Source organism: Equus przewalskii, chromosome 1 (assembly GCF_037783145.1).
Source record: "Equus przewalskii isolate Varuska chromosome 1, EquPr2, whole genome shotgun sequence".
Classification (NCBI taxonomy): domain Eukaryota; kingdom Metazoa; phylum Chordata; class Mammalia; order Perissodactyla; family Equidae; genus Equus; species Equus przewalskii.
This window is the reverse complement of record NC_091831.1, coordinates 154,389,167-154,404,262: the sequence shown is the minus strand read 5'-3', so window position 1 is coordinate 154,404,262 and position 15,096 is coordinate 154,389,167. Positions and strand designations below refer to the sequence as shown.

Below are 15,096 nucleotides of genomic sequence, written 5' to 3'. Positions count from 1 at the left end.
GGATTCACACTCAGGCATAACTCCAGACTTTTTCCATCGACAGAGCATTAGGGGCACTGCAAGTCTTTCCAAGGACTGCAACATACACTGTGCACTGAAGACCAGTTCAAAGCAGTGGCTTAATTTATGTACATATATAAGTTTAAAGTTAATGGACCTGGGCATTTACATCTCAAGCAAAAGGAGAAAAATTGTCAGGACCAGTTTCACATCTCTCTCCCTAGTCACTCTCCATTCCCTCCTATAGTAGGTAAGTCGGAGTGACATTGTTCCATTTTTATTTCTTCATCAATTACCTTTCATCAGAGAGTCTGAAATTCATTGCTGTCCTGGTGGGAGTCATTAACAGAGACCTTATTTCTTCAGTTGAAGCACATGCTGACACATTTACCTGCAGTACTTTCTATAAGATACATGTTCCCTGTGTGCTGGTTGGAGAATTCAGAATGATGCCCAGGTCCAAGAAAGCTTTGTGTTTTAGTGAGCATGAAAGGTTTAAATCTCGTAGATATCCGTTTCTCCTAATCTCATCAGATGCTGAAGACTGAGGGGTCAAGTACCCTGAATGCACCTACATGGCATTATATTACTAAGCATGGGTAATCTTCAGAAAGTCACAGTCAGCTTTTGAAAAGCTGAGTCCCAAGCCCCCTTCCCCTATCTCCAATCACAGGAGCCATTGCTAGTGACCGGCGTGGGCTCGGCACATCCAGCTTCCCGGTCTTCAGAGAAGACAGGGCAAAAGGGATGAGGAGAGCACTGTACATACCTGTGCACTGTATGCTCCTGGAAAGACAGTCAATTAGACAGACATACAGGTCCTGAAATGCATCGACGGTAGGCCTTATCTGGACACACAATGAATGGGTTCTCTGCCTCCTGACTCATTGATGTATTCATTTCTCAAATTTTACAAACACATACACTAACAGTCCCATGTAGTGCTGCACAGTCTGGAAAACACGGAGTAAACTCTTCCCTTCGAGAATGGTTAGTTCTCTTTGCAACAAGGGTCCAATTTGCTTCATCCAAGGGTATAGGTGTACTTCCTATTTCCTTAACCAATCCCCACACAGACTTCTCTTCAGGTGTAGCCTGGGATCCACAGAATACTCTTGGGTTATGGTGACACGATGGCGGGAGATGAGCAGCAATCAGCAGGCAGTGGGGTAATGATTTTTCACAAGTCAATGCTGTTCATTCCCTCACAGATTCAACTCTACCAAACTCAGGGGCTGTAGATATGTGTGAGCATAATGATTCTTTCTTCCCAAATCATATCCCAGAGATAGCTTTCTGAGATACTTATACATCTGATGATAACCTAAGTTTAAGGCTACTACTGTATAGTCACAGAGCCAGTGTCCCATGATGGGACTCTGAGAACCAAGAAGGAAAGATTCACTACCACCCCCGATGAAGACAGAACTAGGGAAGGTTAAGTGGTAAGCTGGGAGGATAAGAGAACAGAAGACATGACTCTCACTCACTCAAACCCATCATCCTGCCATTTTGCATCTGCTTTTGTCTGTACTATGCTGCCCCTGGGACACAAAAAAAATGGACAAAGACTTACTCTTTCTTCCTATAAATGATCCAAGATAAAGAAGTATATAAATAAGTTTACACCATTCCCAAAAATTTAAAAATGTTTACACTGAATGTAAAACAGTACAAAAAATTTTAAGAAATATTGGCCAATTGAAAATAAAGACCAACTGTAAGAAGCATGTCATCAGGACCCGAACTAACGGTTTTGGACTGAAGGTTAAGGGACGATGGACAATGGGATGGGTTTCGTAGCTCCCAGTTACAAAAGAAAATAGACAGGTTTGTCTCATAGAGATGAACTTTTCCGTCATACTAGATTTAAGGAAGAATGTGTGTCGTGGTTCCTTATGTAAGAGGCATGCAGCACAGCGCTTACATAAGGAATTTCTGTAAGGGACACAATGTCTCCAAATACAGTTTTGCAAAAGATACAAAGAAGACATGTTGTGGACAACAGACAGGAGAGGTAGAGTTTTGTTCTGGGTGAAAGCCTGTGAGTTAGCCTTGCATTTTCACCTAGGCAGAAGCCAACCCATTCTTCCACAGGCACAGGCCATGGGTATGCTTGGGCAAAATATCAATGTTTATCTAACACAAAAGAAGCTTTGGATTCTCTTTAAGAGATCAGCATCTATTATGTGGCAGGTATATAGATCCAGACATTTTATAAAATGTACTATGAAGCCACATGCTGCATTGACAAGATGACGGACTTGTAGTTAGACCTGGATTCTTCTGAGTGGGACTGTGAATAAACCACTTAAACGTCTTTGTGCCTCCTTCCACATCTGTAACATGAGGTTAATATTATCTACCTTAAAGGGTTATCACATGGATAAAAGAGGGGAAAAATGTACAAAAGATACGTACTCACTTCTCAATACATAAATGCTGAGTCTCCTTTTCCTTCCCTTGTTTGACAGTCCTATGCAATTAGGATTGTACAGATACAGACACTGAGCTTGAGAAGGTTAAGTGATGCATACTGGATCATGCAGCTGGAAGTGCCCGAGTCACAGTTTCAAAGCAGGAAGTCTCATTTCAGATCTGATGTCCTTCTCACCTAAACCATCTAATTAGTTGAGACTCTTGAGTCTATATCATTTCAATGTAAAGTGACCATTCTAGCTTGAAGAATTTGAGCCTCAATCATCCCCAGTGAGCGATAAGGAGCCAAGCTTTGGCAAGGTACTCACCAGACCAAAGGTGAAGCCCATCAAAGCCATAGGAGTACAGGTCATCGCCAACACCATTGCCGCCCCATCCTTCTCCACCTCCGGGGTATGGAGCATAGCCTGAGGAAGAGGCCCAGCCAACCCGTAGGTGTGTGGGCTCTGCTGTTAGGAAGGGGTCCACCTGGTCGATAATTAGCTCGAAGTACCACTTTTTATACTGCGCTGAGCCCTCAGCGACTCCCAGGAAGATGTTTGGTCGAATACTGAAATTAAACATGAGACATGTGGCATCTATAGACTCTACAGGAGGGAGAAAGCAAGTTGAACCAGACCATAGTAAGCTCTGGCCCAATTAAACCAACAGCAAGAACAATTTTGTGTTTTTCATATTTTTCTAAAGTAGAAAAAGCTTCGAGCCTCCAACACTTGATCAAATTCTTAGTAGGAGGCATTAGGACATCAATTCCATTACAAAATATAAAGGATGTCTTTTAAAATATTCCATTCGAGGCAACTAGCATTTATTGAGTGCCAATCATGGGTAAAGATGCTGAAAATATCACACAGAGTTGCACGATTACAAACCCTTGCTTCTCTCTGTAAGTGAAATAAATGACTTACTCAAGTTCTATCTTCTGGCAAATTGGTTTAAGCACCCCAACTTTCATAACAGTCATTTAGTCATCTAAGCATTATTAATCATAATGGCCTCTTGAAAGCATTAAGAAGTCACTATTAGACATAAGCCAGACAGAGAAAGACAAATGCTGCATGGTATCACTTACATGTGGAATCTAAAAAAAAAAAAAAGTTGAACTCATAGAAATGGAGAGTGGAAAAGTGGTTGCCAGAGCCTGGGGAGAGGGATGGGGGAAATGGGGAGAGGTTGGTAAAAGGGCACAAACTTCCACTTATAAAATTAACAAGGTCTGAGAATCTAATTTATAACATAGTGACTACAGTGATAACACTGTATTGTATCTGAAATTTGCAAAGAGAGTAGAACTAAATGTTTTCACCAAAAACAAAGGAAAAAAAAGGTAAATATGTGAGGTGATGGATGTGTTAACTCGATGGGGGAAATCCCCTCACAAAGTATACATATATCAAATCATCACATTGTATGCCTTAAATATCTTACAATTCTATTTGTCAAATATACCCCAATAAAGCTGAACAAAATGAAATTCAACCTAGATGACAGAAAAAGGGGAGAGGAAGAGCTCACTACCGGGCAACCTTGTCAAGGGCTAGAGGTTTTCATGAATCCAGCAAAATGGTTAAAAGCTTGAACAAACTTCTAGGAGTTTTTCTGGCTAGAATCCTCTTCTTAGAGGTCTACTGTTTTGGGCTGGGGCTGGGTCCCATTTTGGGTGGACAGGGATAAACCAGCCTGGCACCAAGAAGAAAGGAAGTCTGCGTGGATGGCTCAGGTCTGTGGGCTGCTCTACACTTCAGAGGGGAAGTTCTTTTCTCACACTGTAGATTAGGGAGCCGGCCTAGGTGGAGCAGTGCTGAAGAACCCCAGGCCTGCCGGGTCCAGGCTCAGTCAGTTCACATGACTCACATGTGGTTGCACGTATGGACCAGCAGGATGGGGTTCTGTATGCACCTGCGCTCTTCATCCAGGCCTTCACAGATAGCCACGGGTTAAGTGGCTGTGTGCAGGAAGATACAAGAAACCACAGTATCAACCAACATGGGGCATCTATTGTATAAGGGATTTTCAGAACAAAATGTTGGGATGTCAAAATAAAAATGAATATGTTACAGAGAAGGTACAAGATCTGCATTAATGTTTAAGGTAAAAGATAGTAGACCACTTCAGGGCAATTTTTCAGCTTTCAGGTGGAATATATACTCTCCCCTTGGCCACTTCAAGGGAAAAGGTTGAGAAACTCTGCTAAAGGGTTGGAGCATGAGGCCCTCAAAAAGTATGTTTGCCTGGTCTCGTCCTATGTGCCCCCATTGTCATGGAAATGATGGGTGGGTAGCTTTGGAGTTTAGATCAGTTCTCCAGACAGGAAGGGCATTTTGGAATGACAGGGGTGGGCTTACCTTGTCACATCGTTAATCAGCCGTGTCTGCAAGAGCAGGTTTCTCCGGGGCAGCAAGTTGTCACAGATCAGGTTCTGGTTGGCTCTCACTGCGACCCCATTGCAGAGACAGAGGGAGCACAGCACATCCAGAACCTGCAGCAGGACACACCCGCCAAACCTTAGGATCACCAGGAGGGCATGGTGGGCAGGACCTGATTGCCACGACACATGAAGGAAGTGGGCCTCGTGAAGGGTGGGGGAGATGACAGGTGTGAGGTCCTGTTCAGAGTCAAAGAAGCCGCATCCCCCTTACCAAGCGTGAATGAGTGATGCCTCTGAGCCTGCTGCTTCTTGGGGAAACGACGCTGGGCTCTTTTATAGCCCCTCTGCCCTAGTCCTGTGCCCCTTCCCTCCAAACTACGCACACCACCTGTGGGCATCATTCTGTTAAAGTGGGTAAGAGTCTGAGCTCTGAAGACAAACTGTCTAGGTTAATATCCTAGCCAGGCCAGAACCAGGGTGAGGTCCTGCCACAAAACCCAGGCAGAACTTCCTCCTGGAGTCATGCACGAGCAGTGGGGAGGACTGGAAGGCCCTCCATCGGCCTCAAGCTGAAGCCCGTGCTCCCACCTGGCCTTGACAGCCTCTGCACCAGGATCAACAGGCTCTCACACAGCTCCAGTCTGTGTGAGAAAGGCACTCCAGTCCCACTTGGCTAAGGTCCTTCACATGTAGCAGGCTTGGAAACCTCACGTAGGTGGGGCAGAGGTGACAGCAGGGCAGATTCTGGTTTTTGGGTCTCTGGCTGTGATATCATCAAAGCTCCTGAGGATACCTTTATATTCCTAGAAATCCACATTCAAAACATTTCACCTGCTCTCCTTTTCCCTTCCAGAGTGAGTGCAAACCTGCAAGAGCCCAGGTGGCCCCGTAATATATGAGACCAGTCACCAAGCCACTTCGGCTCCACTTTGTTTTCCAGCTGTTTGGGAAGTGGGAACAACCCTGAGCCCCCTCCACCATGGACTGGCCTCTCATCTGCCTTGTCTCATTGTGCTGCATCCTTTTTCATTCAGATTTTGTGTTCCTATTGTGGTAAAGCAAGCTGTGCTGGGCCAGACACTGCTCCTCCCTCTCCCCTACCGGGAGGAATGTGCAAACAGCAGTCGATAAATAACAGTCAGGATTGTGGCAGGCTGTACCAACAGGGAGGGGCACAGCTACAATTCAGTCTTTCCAAGTGGCCATCGAAGACTCAGTGCTTAGGGGGGCTGGATAGCTTCAGGTTGTTGATGGCAATTGTATCCATAATTCTCACAGACCAATTTTCTATCTGACTCCCTGAATGTCAATTTCGTTCCAGATAAATACAAAGCACATTTATGGGACAAGCAGAAAAGAATCCCAAAGGTGATTTTATGAAGGACTCATACCATTATCACTCCACGAAACATATCGACTATGGAACTGGAAATCCAGAGGATAAATTTCTCACTCTAAGAGCCATAGATGGCCAGGAAATTAAATACTTATCGTCCAGGCTATCACACATTTTCATCTGTTTGCCTTGGAGTGACAGCTGCAGGAGCCTTGCTGTCACACCAGAGGAAAACAGAGCTTAGTCCACACACAATAGGAACAGCAAGGAGAAAAAGTTCCGTCTGAAAAGCACACAGCCTAATAGCGTAGCACCTCACCTGTAAATAAGGGTGCCATGAAGAATCACACTGACAGGGCTCAGGTTTTGTTTTAGAAGGCATTTCTTTGGCTAAAATGGAGGTATGGGGGCTAACTTCCTTTCCTAAAACAGGTTAAAGGGGCTCTTGAAAGTAAAGGGATGTAGACAGGGCCAGCCTGCCATGGGAGATGCAAGGCGTTGTGCCTAGAGGTTATCTTACTTTGATGGACAGGGAGGATCTCAGCGACCTCTGGGATATGTGGCTGGCTGTGGCAAGTACCGCCAAGCGTTCAACAGACTCTGCTCCTTCTAGTCCTGAGCACATGAAGAGGCTACATTTCCCAGCCTCCCTTGCAGTTACATGTGGTCAAGTGACTGAGTTCGGGCCAATGGAAAGTGGGTGGGCGTGACGTATGTTGCTTTCAGGCCTGGCCCTGGAAAACCTCCTGCACAGTTCTCTCTGCATTCTCTCTCCCTCCAGCTGGATGCAGAGATCCAAGAAAGGATGACAAAGTCCAAGGGTCTCCTGACTCCGAGCATGATCCAGCAGCCCGGGCATCACCTGGGACTCTGCCAGAAGTCCTGGGGCTCAGACCTCCCCCAGACATATCAGATTAGAGCCTTCATATTAACATGATCCCCAGAGATTCATCAACACATTATAGTCCGTGAAGACCTGTCCTGGGGGCCAGTGGAGCCACTAGATGGAAGGAACCTGTGTCTCTGAATGATCACAGAGAAGCAAGCCCTCCCACTCACTGGCCTGGGACTGTGTGTAACATGAACAAAAATAAATCTCCATTGTGAGAATTTGGGGTTGTTTGTCATGAGAGTTACGCTCCTCTAATCTATACACCTGGCCAACTCTGGCCCATTCTGGGGGGTTCATTTGCTTCTAGTTTTACTCATTTTTATCACTGATCCTCTTTCTTGATTTTATTTCCACAAGTCTCTACCCTAAACACAGGCTTATGTGGGAATTCTCCTTTAAAGATAAAAAAAATACCTGTGTATATCCATGGAAACATCACTTGGCTGTTGCATTTTGTCCTCAGCTTTTATCTACAAAAACAGCTTTATAAAAAAATGCTAAATGTACTTATTCTCTGATTTTTGTATCAAGACCTATATTTGAAAAATGAGTGCTTTGTAGCCCCTGAGGAACCGATTTTATTCTCCCTGTGGATGTGAACTGGGTGGTTGGGAACGCTGCTATATTGCCTTGGCTGCCTGGAGCTCAGAACTGACTTTATGCGGCTATTGTAGCAACTGTGTGGAGGTCCGTGGTTTGCTTACTGGGTTCTCTCTTCCCCCCAACCCAGGCCAAACCTTCAATTCTATTTATACTTTCTTGGGACCAAGGATATTACCATTTTATGATATATTTTTCTCATGGGTGGCTCCAAATCCTTGTGAAACAAAGAAGATAAAAAATATTTATCTGTGACATTGCTGAAAAGGCTTGGAGTAAGGTAGGTTGGGGGGACAAGTAAAAGGGGCATATTTTATTATTATTAGATGTTTAATCCATGGGAAAATTAAAGGGTGACGGTTATAATTTTCAACAATAGTTCTTTTTACCAAACAATAAAATCAGTGCTACTAACACAGTAAACGTGTTTCTTACCACCGATAAGCCATCTGCTGGATGAGACAAGTCCTGCACATATATGTGAGCTTCCATCCATTCAAAGTGAGATGGGCGGGGATTCTGGCTCTACTCATTCATTCCTTTCATTCATTTATTACATTGTCAACAAACATGTATTAAATATGTGCCATGTAGAACATATGAGCTTGGCACTATGGGGATTACAAAGATGGCCCTGCTGTGAAGGAACTTAAGAGTCTGTGAGAGAAATATGCATATAAACATAACTATAGCGAAAGGCAGAGTGGACCACCATGTAACAGAGTGCGAGTCATCTAAGGATGGAGGAGAGGAGACCACGTCCAACCGGAATCAGAAAAAGCTTCATGGAGGGAGTGGCATTTGAATTAAGTTTTAAAAGGCAGATAGAATTTTGATGGGACCTGGAAAAGGAGGAAGTGCAAAGATACTGAGGGAACAGCAAGAGCTGCGTCACAGAGAGGTCAAGGGGTACAGTGCATTCAGAAGATGGGGAGTGGGCAGTGTTCCCAATTTCTGTCCTTTTTACTCCAGAGATTATGTGCTTTCCCTCTAATTTTTGTTTTTTGGTGAGAAAGATTGGCTCTGAGCTAACATCTATGCCAATCTTCCTCTATTTTTCGTATGCAGGACACCGCCACAGGATGGCTTGATGAGCGGTGTATAGGTCCATGCCTGGGATCCAAACCCAAGAATCCTGGGCCACCAAAGTGGAGGGTGTGAACTTAACCACTATGCCACCTGACTGGCCCCTCCCTCTAACTTTTTGACCTCAGATTTGACAAGGCTTTAGATGAGTAGAAATGCTTTCCATGGCAGGGAGAGAGCTAACAATGGAAAAATCTTGAAGAGGAAGTGGAGGTATATCTGCCACTACTGTACATGCTCTTCATTCTAAGCATGTGATAGGAGGGGCCGTGGAACAGAAGGGGGGTCTCTCAAATCCGCCACGTCTACAAACCTTTTTTAAAAGAAAAAGGTCAAGACCCCAAAGACCACCTTCACGGACCCACAGGGGCCCTCAAACTCCAGTTTGAGAAACACTAACCTGTCACATGAAAATGCTTTCTAATTGTGAATTTTTCACTGCAAAGAGTTTGGTATTTAGATAACTACAAAAATAAGAACACCAAATCAAATATATTATCACACAGCATGTGGAGCCTGAAGAACAAGTCCACAGACTACAGCTTGAGAAACATTGGAAAGAATATTAAACTTGGAGTTGGGAGAACGAAATTGTGGTCCTCATCTGTCATTAATCAGCTGTGTGGCCTCTGGCAAATGTTTATACATTTCAGGGCCTATGTCCCGGCCTTGTTTCTGCCTCTATCAAGTGGAAGTAAAAGAATGCTACTTCACGAGGTCATAATGAGGACTGAAAAAATGGATGTGAACACTGAGGACAGTACCTGGCATTTGTCAAATGCAAAATGAATGCTAGCTATCATCATCATCATCATTACTGTCACTGTTGTTGGAATTGTGGGGTGTCTTGTGGCTCTAAAGTTTGGTATATTTTGAATCACTGTCTTCATGGAAAATTAAGTGAATAGGTTAGAGATGCCTGAAAACCTAGGACTGGAGAAAATAGAGCAGCCTGGGTAGGAAAACATTACCTTGGCATTTTCCAAGCCAAGACAAAGTGTCACAATGGAAGTCTGGCCTCAGCACATTATCTGCAAAGCTACCACCAATACCCCTGGTGATGATTTGAGACTGGGTTCCTCTCTGAAAATAAAAGTTATCCAATTGAAAAACCTCTAAGGGACAACCTGAATTCATGGCAAGCCAGCCTTTATCCATCAAAAGAAAAAAGAGGATATCTTCGAGGAGACTCTTTATGGGCCAAGATTACATTGCCTGAACTTTTACAACATTGCCAGAATTTCTCAAACAGAATTTCTTAGCTCTAGAACATTAAAGACTACTCTGCTAGTTCACTCTCGTAACATAGCAGACCAGGTACTGATTCCTAGCAAAGTCCCTCAACTCCCCAGGCCTCAGTTTTCTCAACTGTGGAATGGGCAGAATAATTTTCAACTTGTTATCAAGTGACATCCATTAAATGCTTTGAGGCTTGTGACTAAAAGAAGCCATAGCAAACCTCGGTTATTCATTAAGTGTGTTACGCGGTGTGACCATACAGAAACCCTGGCACAATGACATGAGAGCAGCTTTCCTGTCAAAGGGCTTCTCTTGACATCTGCACGTAGCTCATGGCTCAGGCCATGTGTTACTTGGGTACTTATCAATTATTCTTATTACACTTTGCAGACAGGAAGGAACATGTTGTAACACAGAGAAACTGGACTGAAGCTGCAACTTCATGCCTGCTTTTGATTTACCACAGTTGGGAAAGCAATTACAGACCCCACATATTTCTTTCTATTCTTTGCCAAGCAATTTCACAGATGCTAAGGACCATGGCTTTTTTTGCTTTCTAAGGAAGACACATACCATCTAAGCAATCCTGCAGAGGCTTGCTCTCCTGGATCCCCTGAGACATGTCTTGGATGTGCAGCGCCACCAAATGATTGCGAACAGAGAGGGCCAGTGACCAAGCTGAGTTCTCTCCACTCTGCAGGAGCCCAGCTACTGTCCCTCATGTCCAATCACGCCATCTGCTCTTGAAATGCACCCCCTCCGCCTTGGAGAACCTGCCTGCTTGCTAATTAATCAGTGCAGCAACCCCCACGTGTGGGGCAGATGGTGAAGGGTCAGGAGAAAATGCATTTTAATAGACTTTCCCCATAAATCACTGTATCCTGGAGATACAGTTGCATAAAAATAGAGATGTTAGAACTATAAGAGACCTCAAAAAATTGACACATATAGCATTCCACCTTAGTAAGTGAGGTGGCCTTGTCTCCACTTTACAGATGAAAGAAGTGAGGCACAAAGTCACACAGCTGCTTTGTATCAAAGGGAGAGATCTACAGCTTCAGCCCTCTCGGTTACTCATGCAGATTCATTTACTTCACTTGCTTTGACTCATGGTAAATCTGATTTCATGTAATGAGCAGCCAAGTGCCAAGACTTTACACATTATTTTTATCCGATTTCTGTGTGTCTTCGTCATAGAGCTTGGTATTAGCTGTTTCACTAATAAGCTCCTAGACCCCGGGGTGGGAGTCAGTCCTGCAGCTGGCCTTGTATGGAGCCCAGGTGAGTCCCTCACACAGTCAGCTGTGCGTTAGGGGCTAATGATGATGAGCATGTTTTGGGAAGCTGGTGGAAACTGAGGGAGACCACCCAAGATCCAGCATGACTGGCCAGGAGTGTGCTCCTAGGCAAGGAAAGGTCTTTCAGAATCTCAGTTTCCCAAGGCTTTTTTGTGTTGTTTAAGCAAAGCCAAGAAAGAGAGTGGTCAACACGCTCTCAATAGCACACAATGGTTATTAAGCGGCAGGGAGGGAAAAGCCTGGTAAATGCACTTACTGTTTGGGTTCTTCTCTTCACGCTCACCTTGTGATTCCGTCCGTGCTTATCCAACAGGGAGATGATGGACTTGATGTGGCCCTCTGCTATCAGGTTTAAGGCTTCTGGGCTTTCAATCAGGATGCAGTGCAAAACTTCCAAGATACCTACATGAATGCCACAAAAATCATTTGGACATCAAATAAGCTGCAGAACTGATCATAGTTTAGAAACCTGAAAGTGAAAAAACCATCCTGAGGGGACAGAATATGATCAATTCTTTGACCCTATTAAATATTTCCAGTCAGAAGAAAGGTGCAGTCATCTCTGGTGTCTGCAGGAGCCTCTGGGGGCCAAGCAGTCTGTAATTTAGACGTGAGTTTTATTTAGCACTAACCCAATCTCCCTCTTCCTGGACAAAGACCCGATCCTTCTGTGTCAAATATAGAGAAGCAGCTTTAAAGCGGAATCCTTAATTTGATCAAGCCAAGTAATACTTAATTTAAAAATAGATAGAAAAGCAGATGCCCAGTTTACTATAAATTCTAAAGGTCATTCAAGCAGTTAGAAAATACTCTTGAGTGTTCCTTGAAATAAGAATTTTTCTAGGAACCACCCCAGAAATTATTTTTATTTTAGATGCACTGGTGGATCAAACAATCTAAAAGCTCAGTAAATAAAGATTATTTGTGTTTGCCTCCCTTTCTTGGCACATTGGATGGTTTTCTGTATTAAGCAAAGGCTTAAGAAAAACTGACTGGTGCCCTTGCAGCCTGGTACCTACAAGGGTAACACCATGAAAATGCATGGGAAGTAGATGGCCAATATCTTCACTGGTTTTATTGAGAAATTTCCTCTTGATTCTGTTTTTCTCAACGTTTTCATAAATTACCCTAAATTGTAACCTGGCCCATGGGAGGAGGTGCTAAAGAAGCAGAAGCTTAAGAAGACATATGTGTAGGTAGATAGTCCTTGGGGAAATCTTCCTTTGGCTTGTCTGTTCACACTCCTGCCACCTCTAGACAATGACAACAGCATCAAAACCTTTTAGCTTCCCAGAAGGGGGCCCATGCCTGTCATCTTCACTTGTCTCCGAGGAAGCCAACTGCTGAGCCTCATGAGCGTGGTCACTTACCAATGATGACCACTCTTTTGGTCAAACTCTCTGTGAGTCATCAAGACGGGCTCTATAGACGATGTCAAGGGTGATTCAGAGGGTGGGAGGATCATCATTTCCTCTTATTCCACTGTCATCCTTCAGTCTGCTTTCAACCAAAATAGTTAGGAGGACCATGTCCAGAGAGGGTTTAGAAACCCAGAAAAAAAGGGTGTGAGGAACACTTAGAAGGAGACCAGAGCCCTGGGTGGGGGCAATGAAAGGACCCAGGGGATGAGAATGAAGGCACAAAGTGAAAAATGAAACAGAAAAGCAGAGATTGTTGAAGTCTGGCTTAGACTTGTTAAATAAAGTCAGAGGCATGCCAGGAAGATTTAGGACTTTATTCTTTTTAATTGGAGCAACGATTTGAGGATTGTTTGCAATCCAGTGGAAAAAAGAATTGTTCGGAGACTCAACACTGTTCTCTTTTTTACACAAAGAAAAAAATTCCCTACCTTCTCCAGTGGTTTACTGTCAATTCTTACCTGAGGAAGATTCTAGTCTGTCCAATTTGCTGATTAGCCAATCAAGGTTATTGGAGAATTGAGCGCAATTGTTTCTGTTTCCACGAATGAGGGCAGCTGTGGACAAGGACATGTTTGATCATGTAGGTTAAAGGGCACAATGAGGAGCATAAGACCTTGGGAAGCTGTTAAATACTCCACCTGCCTGGCAACTAAAAGGAACTGAATGACGATCTTCCCCTCTGGAGCCTTTCGATGCAATTCTGTTTCTATATTTAGAAGAGTAAAAATCTAGCATTCACTCAGATATTTCCAGAGAATCTGCTCTGTACCAGGCACCTGTCTAGATACTGGGAATAGAGCAGTGGGAACATGGCAGCACATTCCCTGCCTTCATGAAGTAGGATAAAGGGACAGTAAACACACAAATTAAAACTACTTCAGAAAGTGCTAAGCAAGAAAATAATATTTGTTTGGTTACTGGCTTAAGAACTCAATTCCTTGCAATGATTTCTAACCTAGCTAGAGATTTGCTATTTTTTCACTGCTAAAGGAAGCATCCAAATAAAAAATAAACACAGCCGGAAAGGTTGGTTAAACGAACAGGTAAGTAATAATTAAACATGAAACTCTAAAATATCTAAAACACATCAGTGTATGACGGTAGTTCCCAAAGTGTGGTCCCTGGACCAGAATGTCAGTGTCACCTGAGAACTTGTTAGAAACACAAATTCTCTGGCCTTATTTTGGATCTACTGAATCAGAAACTCTGGGAATGGGGCCCAGCATCTGGATTTTAACCAGCCCTCCAGCTGATTCTGATGCCTGCTCAGGTTTGAGAACCACTGATAGATGATACGGCAAAAGGTGGAGAGAATGTGTTGTCATTGGATTTTCCCTAATTGAGACCAAGTAACCTTCCTCCCATAGGTCAGTATTGCAGATGCAACTCTGGAACAAGTCCATGGAAACTGATTGGCCCAAGTAACTTGCTCTTCATGCTGTTGGTTTTCAGATGCTGGGTTTTACAGCTGCTTGTAAGGTGTTTGGATAAGGTAAGGTCTTCCTCAGGACCTCTGCTTTGTACCTCCGCACTCAATGGAGGGCAGAATTCAGACTGAGCTCTCGAACTGATTTTCAGGTCAGCGCAGCAAGGCGATTAAGCTTGCAGCTCTGGAGTCAGTCTGCCTGGGCCCAAGCCATAGTTTCCCCATTCACAACATGTGTGACCTTGAGTGTTTCTAAGCATCAGTTTATCCATCAATAAAATGGTAACAGTACCTACACCTCAGAATGTTGCTCTGAGGACCAAAAAGATATTCCACTGCTTGGTACACAGAGCTCAATAAATGTTAGTTATTATCGTTGTAATACTAGTGAGTGGAATCAAATCATTACAAAATATTAGAGTTGGAAGGGACTGTACAAGGTCACACAGTACAGTGGCAGTCCAATCAGCCTGACCTTTAACATCGAGAATGGGTCCCACCTGACTTCTCTGGGCTCCCCTCTGGCCTGCTCAACTTTCAATGGACTTCCTCTAATGGGACTTACACTTCAGAGCAAAGCCCTAAAATGCTGCCTTGTCACCATGTCTGAGCAACTACTGGTGGCCACCTTCTTGCATAGGGTGATACTGTCTTCCTCCTACAGCCTGGCAGTCTGGACCCAGGTGGTGGCACTGATTATAGCAGGCACCAGAACATCACCATGCACTCAGTGTTGTGAGAAGAAATCCTTACCCTCTGCCTTTTTTTCCTCCACCAAAATGAAATAAATCATAGGCCAAAGCAGCAGGAACCATGACAAACCAACAAGTGGAGAGTGAAAGTGTCCCTTATAAACTGCAAGTGTCAGAAGTCTAGAAGTGGAGGGCACCATAAACATGTTCTAGTCTTGTTCCCTCATTTTAAAGATGAGGAATTGAGGTTCAGAGAGTCTAAGAGACTGTCAAGGGTTTCACGGGTAGTTTCGGCAAAA

General features: G+C 43.9%; 1 protein-coding gene across 10 annotated transcripts in view; it reads right to left on the bottom strand.

Moving 5' to 3' along the window:
• RYR3 (ryanodine receptor 3) overlaps positions 1 to 15,096 on the bottom strand; it is a 485,038-nt gene that overhangs the window by 221,974 nt on the left and 247,968 nt on the right. For all 10 annotated transcript variants that reach the window (XM_070584420.1, XM_070584411.1, XM_070584464.1 and 7 more), the window contains exons 15-18: positions 13,138 to 13,233; positions 11,542 to 11,660; positions 4,785 to 4,918; positions 2,748 to 2,989 (exon numbers count right to left, since the gene is read on the bottom strand). In XM_070584420.1, the coding sequence (XP_070440521.1) occupies positions 2,748 to 2,989; positions 4,785 to 4,918; positions 11,542 to 11,660; positions 13,138 to 13,233 (591 nt within the window). The remainder of the gene's footprint in view (positions 1 to 2,747; positions 2,990 to 4,784; positions 4,919 to 11,541; positions 11,661 to 13,137; positions 13,234 to 15,096) is intronic.